At 37.6% G+C, this 7,928-nt stretch overlaps 2 protein-coding genes and 1 long non-coding RNA gene across 3 annotated transcripts; 2 read left to right on the top strand and 1 right to left on the bottom strand.

Annotated features, from left to right (window-relative positions):
• The first annotated feature begins 87 nt into the window (after positions 1-87).
• LOC118438209 lies at positions 88-2,145 on the top strand. Its single transcript, XM_035858085.1, has 3 exons — positions 88-852; positions 969-1,291; positions 1,511-2,145. The coding sequence occupies exons 1-3, from the start codon at positions 715-717 to the stop codon at positions 1,752-1,754; spliced, it is 705 nt and encodes a 234-aa protein (XP_035713978.1). The 5' UTR covers positions 88-714; the 3' UTR covers positions 1,755-2,145.
• Positions 2,146-3,227: 1,082 nt separating this feature from the next.
• Positions 3,228-4,428, top strand: LOC110857725. The gene is made up of 2 exons (XR_002548700.2): positions 3,228-3,478; positions 3,835-4,428. It is a non-coding gene; the product is annotated as an uncharacterized LOC110857725 (long non-coding RNA).
• LOC118438332 lies at positions 4,390-7,768 on the bottom strand. The gene is made up of 4 exons (XM_035858303.1): positions 7,050-7,768; positions 6,668-6,990; positions 5,947-6,248; positions 4,390-5,280 (listed from the first exon to the last, which is right to left on the bottom strand). The coding sequence occupies exons 1-4, from the start codon at positions 7,719-7,721 to the stop codon at positions 5,105-5,107; spliced, it is 1,473 nt and encodes a 490-aa protein (XP_035714196.1). The 5' UTR covers positions 7,722-7,768; the 3' UTR covers positions 4,390-5,104.
• Positions 7,769-7,928: the final 160 nt, after the last annotated feature.

The following is a 7,928-nucleotide window of genomic DNA, read 5'->3' as shown; positions in this document are numbered from 1 at the left end:
TTACAAAAGTCTGCTTTAAAAATTTAGATACGTAAATGCTAAATACGTATGTATAACGAGTGAGAATATCCTTATGTCAAGGATTTCGACCACCCACAAGTTATTTATTACTGTTTCAACTTCAGAACAATGAAGGACACACGATAATTTACCTGGAAAACAAATTTGCGAAACAATGTTTCGCGTAATTGTGATCCCATTTTTCTATATTTGTGTGCTAATACTATTTCCACTTTTCATTATACTGTTCATCCCTTTCCTAATATACCGCCAAATCGTGTCCCGCCTTTGTCACCTGTTTGGGGACACATCAATCGGGAAGATCCTAAACGCCGCGGCAACATCGCATGCATTAGCAGGACAGGAAGCAACATAATCCCCTTTACGGTGGAAGGGATTCCAGATCTGGCACATATTAAGGCACAGTTCGCCGAAAAAATTCTAAATTCAAAAGATCCCGCTGGTGATGGACCACTTTACCCCGAACTCCGTCAGACTATCGTTTCCTGGGGAGGGTATTTCTTCTGGGCAGATCTTCCCAACTTTACCCTGCCCATCCGATTATTGGATATCGATCCAATCGATATTGACTCCAACGAGGGAATCAGTTTACTACGGACTTTGTACAACAGGGAATAGAAATTTGGCCAAGAAGCGCTGTGGGAGTTGGTCATAGTTCCCGGGATTGAGGGGAAATTTTGCGTCCTTTTCATAATGCATCACGCCCTAGCGGATGGCTTCTCTATGAAAAAGTTGATTAATAAAGTTAGCCAACCGCCAATTGTGGAGGACAAGGTGACGCTTACCAAGCCGGAACAACGGGAAACTGTAGTTTCCCTGGTATGTAATTTGGTAAGGGGAGATCCATAAATTTTGTCACGCAAAAATCGCGCTTGTCTAGACCCCCCCCCCTCCCTCCCATTCACATCTTTTTGATCATATTTCGCAGTATTTTTGTATTTTTGCAGGTAAAAACCATGGTTAAAATCCCATACGACGTTTCCACCTATTTAGAAGTACTTTTCAGAACAAAGATATTACGTAGCGGTAGACAAGTAACAAGATCAGAATACGTCTCTGTGATTGACAAGCAAAGTCTGGGAATGACGCTTTGCACAAAGTCAATCAATTTGGCAGTAGTGAAGAAAATTGCGGCGGGTCATTCTGTTTCTGCGAGTGCCGTCTTAATTTCCGCGGTTCAAGGGTCAATCCAAAAATGTGGAGGTGCGAAAGGGCTTTTGTACTTCCCGCTACCAACAGATTTTCATCCGGAGAAATTGAGAAATGTCAGGTATGGTAAAAGATAAACAGTGTTGGTAAGTGGATCCAAGTCGATAAGGTCAGATCGGATTTTTTTATCCGATGGATTTCCCTAATCGGATCGATTATGATCCAAATAGCAACCGGCCGGATTATTCGATCCGAAAGGATTACATATACCGTCTAAAAATTATATAGTTGAAAATAGCACAACAATTAATGCTCAAAAATTATCCTTTGTCAAATTCAGTGCTATGGGGTACACCGAACTTTTGCAAGATGGAAACCGTCGTGAAAAACTTGAACGAACTGAAGAACAATTACGAAACTTCAAATCATCCACATTTCCCGGTGAAAAAATAGTGCATGGAATCCGAAAAACTTGTCAAGCCTCAATATTAATTATTCTTACTTCTGACATTTTTTCATATGTGAATATGTCCCTTAATCAACTGCGGTTTTGCATGTATTTACTGGACTGCAAATATGTATAGCTAAATAAATATGCAGATGTGCGGAAACATTAAAAAATATTCAGAAAGTATATTTGGCTGACTATTTAAAATTTTTATTAATATGTACGTATATTTATATTAGATACATGGGGCAGCCATGGATGCAAAACTTATAACTTAAAATTTTGACGTATGACTTAATTTATAATTATAAATGCACATTAACATATGGCATTTCTATTACTTATGTATAACTTATAAAACAGGTCATACGTCATAATTTTAAGTTATAAGTTACATATATGTCCATAGCTACTCCATGTATCTTATTATCAGAACTTGCACCAGTTGCATAAATGGAAGTTAACATAGATACATCAATAAATTGGACACATATGAACTAAATAAATCTGTACACATGTAAACTTGATAAACAGGTGTATAAATGCATCATAATTTACTATTGCAGATTTTTTTTATAAAATTAATCTTACTTATTGTCGCATCTTAATAAAATTTGTAGCGATTATTTTCATGATGATAAATACAATAAATGTATAATCAATTGAAAAAACACCGGAAACGTTTTCGCCGACAATGATCTGTTTATGATAACATAATCATTTCTTTTGTCAGCATATCACCACCAGACAATTGACCGACAAAGCAAACGTTTTTCAATTAAAATCATTTCGTGATATGGCGCAGTTTTAAATCTGCATATTTTATCTCCTACTCTCATCAACCGTTTAACAGGATGTACCGACATACATATGCAGATAATTGAAAAATCATTTAGATTTCCTGGAAATTCTTGCTTATCGCAAGTTTGCAATATTCTGCCAATTTATCTGGCTGCAATACAGTGTAGAAACATACAAAGTAGACCCAGTATTGAATACCTTACTGGCGATGTTTGTGTGACAAAAACACGTGGGTTACCTTGCTGCAAGAAATTGTGTTTTTGCAGGCATAATTCTAGAAAGAAATTCCAGAAAAATGCATCATCTGCCAGACAATCCTAACAATTATGCGCATTATAAAGCTTTCTGTTAGCCTTCGAAAAGGCTGGTGCATATTTCTTGAATTTTTTGCCCCTATTTCCATTTCTTTCCATTCAGTGCAAGAATTGTGAAACCGGTGAAAGAAATCAAGGCTTTTTGACATATGTAAAGCTATGAATAAGAGATCCCTAAATCAAAAATGTTCGCATAAGCAAATTCAAATATAATTGCAAAATACATTTCTCACATCAATTTTTCCCACTGGGGCTTTTCCACGTTATAGATTATGCCAAACACTGGTTCTCCATTGGATAATTTTACATAATCAAAAATTTAACATGTTCAATTAAAATTATACAACTTACTCAAGTGGTATCGGATCTCGATAATTTTTTTAACTGAAATTGGAACGTTTTGAGAGACCTTGGATGATGGATACGTGCGAAAAGCAAACTTTTGACGCAGAAGGCCTACCTCTAAACTTTGTATAAAATGCTCGTCACCTCACACCAGGTAGTACATATTCACCTAAAAACCCAAAGTCGAACAAACTCTTCAAATTATGAGATCCACAATGGACAAAACCGTTTTCACAGCGATCCTGCTAGTAGCTGGGTGCACAGGATTTATACAGGAGCTAACCCTCTACCAGGGACTTAATTGCGCCGGACCCGCGGTAACTTTCCAAACCAAAGAGGCAAACTTGACCAATTGGGACTTCTTTCTTCCATCGGTGCAATCCTGGAAGGCTCATGGCTGGTAAGTGGGATTGTCAAAGTTTCATAAAATGACGAATGTTGTATTTGCCATGTAATAATATTTAAACTGTCTAAACAATTAGCAAATTTCAAAAACAGCATCAAGTTGATTGGTTTTGCGATAATTTTAATTTTGGTACCAGAATTGATTTGAAAAAAATAGCGAATTCATTTTTGAGGAAATAAATTGCGGAAATGTGGCAAATGAAAAACATTTTAAAATTATAACACTATCCCCCACCCGTTGGTCTGTTCTGTGTCCCTCTGGTATCATAAGGAGAATAATGTTCATACGTAAAATAGGTTTGTAGGTATGTATGTACCTGTTTACCAATAATTTTGTTCTGCGCTTAATAGGTGGCGATTCTATAGCGGAACAGAATTTAATCCTTACACATAGGGCACGGGTTAGAGGCCCACGCCAAGTTGTGTTAACACTACGTCGGCGGTGCGATCCTCAAAGTCACTACGATTCTCTGGTCCCCTGGAGTCTGCCACCCCCGCCCTTGCTGTTTACGAGTTTGGTGGTGCAGCAGGCAGAGAAGAAATCTTTACGACAGGGGCTGCAAATAATTTTGGGTATATAGCTAATTACGCGATGGCTTTTGGTACTTCAACCTGGACACTGTACTCCAATGACAATTTCACCGGAACTCCTATCTGCATTTCTGGAGGGGGAGAGATGGCAGAGAGGGCGGTAGTTTTTCGGTCGGCCATTATCGGATGTCACGCACAATATGGGTCGGGCTATGTTCCCGTTATTGGAAAGGAACCGGAGTTTCATTTTGATTAATTATGTCACTTTAAATATTTCAATGGTGAAATTTTCCTTTCTTGCATTACTTCCAATTCGTTGCATGAACAATTTTCAATACTTCTACCTTATTACATATTACTCTTTGTGTCTTCATGTGTTGATAAAATAAATCTGTAACTTTATTGAGCAAAATATTGAACATTTTGAAACCGAGTTGTTATTTACTGAGTTAGTCTAATTTGGCTTCATCATGTCTTTCACATTTCCCTATGAATATCTAAAATCTAATGTGATAAGTAGGTTTCTAAACAAAATTACATGGTCAGTTATAACGTAGATTTAGGAACCCATCATCGGATGGCACGGACAATATGAGTCGGGCTATGTTCCCGTCATTGGAAAGGATCCGGAGCTCTATTATGCTTAATTATATCGGTTTGTTTCAATGTTGAAATTTTCTTATCTTGAATTACAATTCGTTACATACATATATAATTTTCATCTTATCATTATTCCATGTATCTTGATTGGTTGTATAAGCATATAATTTACCTAATGTAATCGTCGATACGTTTGAGAAATATTTTCCCATCATGAATATTTAATCTGGCTAATTGGTTTCTAATCAAAATTACATGTCATATTTGGACGGAAGTTCAGGAACACAACTCCCTTCAAAAATATCAATTTTCATAATCCATTGCCAAAGACGATGAATTTACTAAATTTTTCGATCAATGCGAAGGTTGTGTTTAATGAAAAATTTACAGAATGGGGATACTTATTCTTAATTAATTATCATTAAAGTTTTTGTAATTGTACTATTTTTTTAATACGTCAAAATTTCCTAAGCTTAATAAGCCTTAGCTATTACATAATCGTAACTTTGATATGGCCAGGTGTGTCTAACAAATTCCCGAGTATTTCCACTTCCCCCAACATCCCATCGAGCAGAGATGTCCCCTCCCGTTCCGACAAGATTTTGCTGTCACCCATCACACTTACACAAATCATGTCGTGCGACGAAAACATAAAAAATGCGACCGCTGCAAAAAAAATAAAAAAAGATTTTCATAAATTATTTCAGAAATTTCATTTCATAACATATCCTTAACAATGATTCTACCATTTTGAACAGTAAATGCACTCTAAATTTGGTATTAAGTACGCAAGCTGCACTAAATTCAGAATAATGTTAGCTTGATAACAAAGTAACACTACTATGGATTTAGTACACAGATAATTAAATACTTAACATATATAGAATTCGGATTGCAACTACTTTTCAAAAGGGCATTTTTAAGAGTGCATAATTGCTACTTTGAAAAGCATTAAGAATGAATATGCATTAAATTGGATCATTGCAGAGAGTAGTCGGATATCCGACTTAACCGGATTATCCAATCCGAATCCGACAGGGTCGGATCGGATTTTTTTCTGGCCCAATAAAGTCGGATCGGATCGGACTGGATTTTTTATGACCCGACCAAGTTCGGATCGGGTCGGATTGGATTTCAAAAAACATCAATCCGACTACACTATAGAGAGCAGTAGGATATCGGATTTAATCGGATTAATCCAATCCGACAGACTCGGATTGGGTCGGATTTTTTAGGATCGGACCAAGTCGGATCGGATCGGATATTTGAAAACATCGATCCGACTACACTCTGGATCATTGTTAAGAGTGCATACATGCAAATTGGACTAACCGTTGGTGCCTGCTAACCCAGATCCTACCGATCCAATTTTAGTAACGGGATACCCAAAAAGACTAGTCGGATGCCGCCATGCGACAAATATTGAGGCTGCATAGGTTCTCAAATTCTCCGCGGTTGCAGCTCCACGAATCGTTCTTCGCAATAGAAACGGTGGCAGAGAGCCGGTTAAATTCGCAGTGAAGGTGGACATCCAAGGAAACGTGGAGGATTTGATTTGTCGTAATTGTTCTTCTGTCCGTTCAAGCTTTTCGCGACCATTACCATTTTGTAAAAGTTCGATGTATCCTATCCCTCTGAGGATGAATAAGACATTATTGAAATTAGTGAACATTTTTAACATCATTTGTTGCTTATATAAAAATAAAATATAAAGTTATACGCAATTAAAAATAAACCCTTGCAAACTAAATGTAGCAAAGGGGTGAAACGACACAGTCAGACACACGCTCATGGCACGTCAAAACTACAGCATTTATAATTCCACCCCCACCTATTGATACTAAATTTGCTACTGATACTAAAATTGCTACCTATTGATACTAAACTTATATATGCCGTTGCATTAAAATCTTGTTACGGATATAATAAAACTCTAATACCGAGGTGGTACTAGACGGCATTAGATACTTTCCAATATTGATTAAGTATACGAATACGTCTTGGAATTATTTCGATACTAAATTTCTAACAATGCATGTACATACATACGTACCCGACATTTCTCAATTTCTCCGAATGAACTGCTGTTGGCAGCGGAAGGTACAAAAGCCCTTTGGCATCTCCGCATTTTTGGATTGACCCTTGAACTGCAGAAATTAATATTGCACTCACAGAAACCGAATGACCCGCCGCAATTTTTTTCACTGTTGCTAAATTTGTTGATTTTGTGCATATCGTCATTCCCAAATTGAGCTTGTCCATCACGGGAACATTCCCTGAATTTGGAACTTGTCCACCGCGTCGTAATATTGTTGTTCTCAGAAGTGCCTCCAAATAAATGGAGAAGTCGTATGGAATTTTAAGCATGGTTTTTACCTAAAGAAAAGAATAATACTGCAAAATACGATTACAAAACTAATTCTTTGCAAAATTACCAAAGAAACTACAGTGTTTTGACGTTCCGGCGTGGAAAACTTGACCTTCTCCTCCACAATTGGGGGTTGGAAAACTTTATTCAACATTTTTTTCACCGATAAGGCATCCCCGAGTGCATGATGAGTTACGAAAACGAGGCAAAATTTCCCCCCGACGCCGGGAACGATTACCAACTCCCAGAACGCTTCCTGTCCAAATTTCCACTCTCTGTTGTACAAATTCCGTAGCAAATTTATCCCTTCGTTGGAGTCAATATCGATCGGATCGATATTCAATAATCGGATGGGCAGGGTGAAGTTGGGAATATCTGCCCAAAAGAAATACCCGCCCCAGGAAACGATAGTTTGACTAAGTTCGGGGTAAAGTGGCCCATCACCAGTAGCGGGATCTTTTGCATTTAAAATTTTTTCAGTGAACTGTGCCTTAATATGGGCAAGATCTGGAACCCCCTCCACCGTTATGGGAAGGATGTTGCTCACTTTCCCGCCAATACAAGCGTGCGATGTTGCCGCGGCGTTTAGAATCTTCCCGATTGAAGCGTCGCCAAAAAGTTGACAAAGGCGGGCCACAATTCGGCGGTATATTAGAAAAGGGGTGATCAAGGTGATTAACAGTGGGAGGAGTATGAGGACACAAATGTACAGAAATGGAATAATAAGTGCGCGATACATTGGTTTGCCAATATATTTTTCAACGAAATTTCGTGTCCTTGAGTGTTCTGTGGTTGAAACAAGAATAAGTAAATAAGTAAATTCTATGATCGGAATCCGTGAAATAAGTATTTATATGTATGTATTTGTATATTCTCACTAGTTTTATTTCGCATTGATATAATTACATAAATATGCGAGTGTTCAACGCTGACGTTTGTGAAGCCG

The sequence above is a fragment of the Folsomia candida genome, unplaced genomic scaffold, assembly GCF_002217175.1.
Source record: "Folsomia candida strain VU population unplaced genomic scaffold, ASM221717v1 Fcan01_Sc019, whole genome shotgun sequence".
Taxonomy (NCBI): domain Eukaryota; kingdom Metazoa; phylum Arthropoda; class Collembola; order Entomobryomorpha; family Isotomidae; genus Folsomia; species Folsomia candida.
Note: the sequence above shows the minus strand (reverse complement) of the source record. Positions and strands in the feature narration are given on the sequence as shown.

Coding starts and splice junctions, on each gene's coding strand:
- LOC118438209 (XM_035858085.1), top strand. CDS start 715: ATGCATCACGCCCTAGCGGATGGCTTCTCTATGAAAAAGTTGATTAAT. Junction 853..968: donor TTTCCCTGGTATGTAATTTG/GTAAGGGGAGAT, acceptor GTATTTTTGCAG/GTAAAAACCATGGTTAAAAT. Junction 1,292..1,510: donor GAGAAATTGAGAAATGTCAG/GTATGGTAAAAG, acceptor TGTCAAATTCAG/TGCTATGGGGTACACCGAAC.
- LOC118438332 (XM_035858303.1), bottom strand. CDS start 7,721: ATGTATCGCGCACTTATTATTCCATTTCTGTACATTTGTGTCCTCATA. Junction 6,991..7,049: donor AAAACACTGTAGTTTCTTTG/GTAATTTTGCAA, acceptor TCTTTTCTTTAG/GTAAAAACCATGCTTAAAAT. Junction 6,249..6,667: donor GAGAAATTGAGAAATGTCGG/GTACGTATGTAT, acceptor ATTCATCCTCAG/AGGGATAGGATACATCGAAC.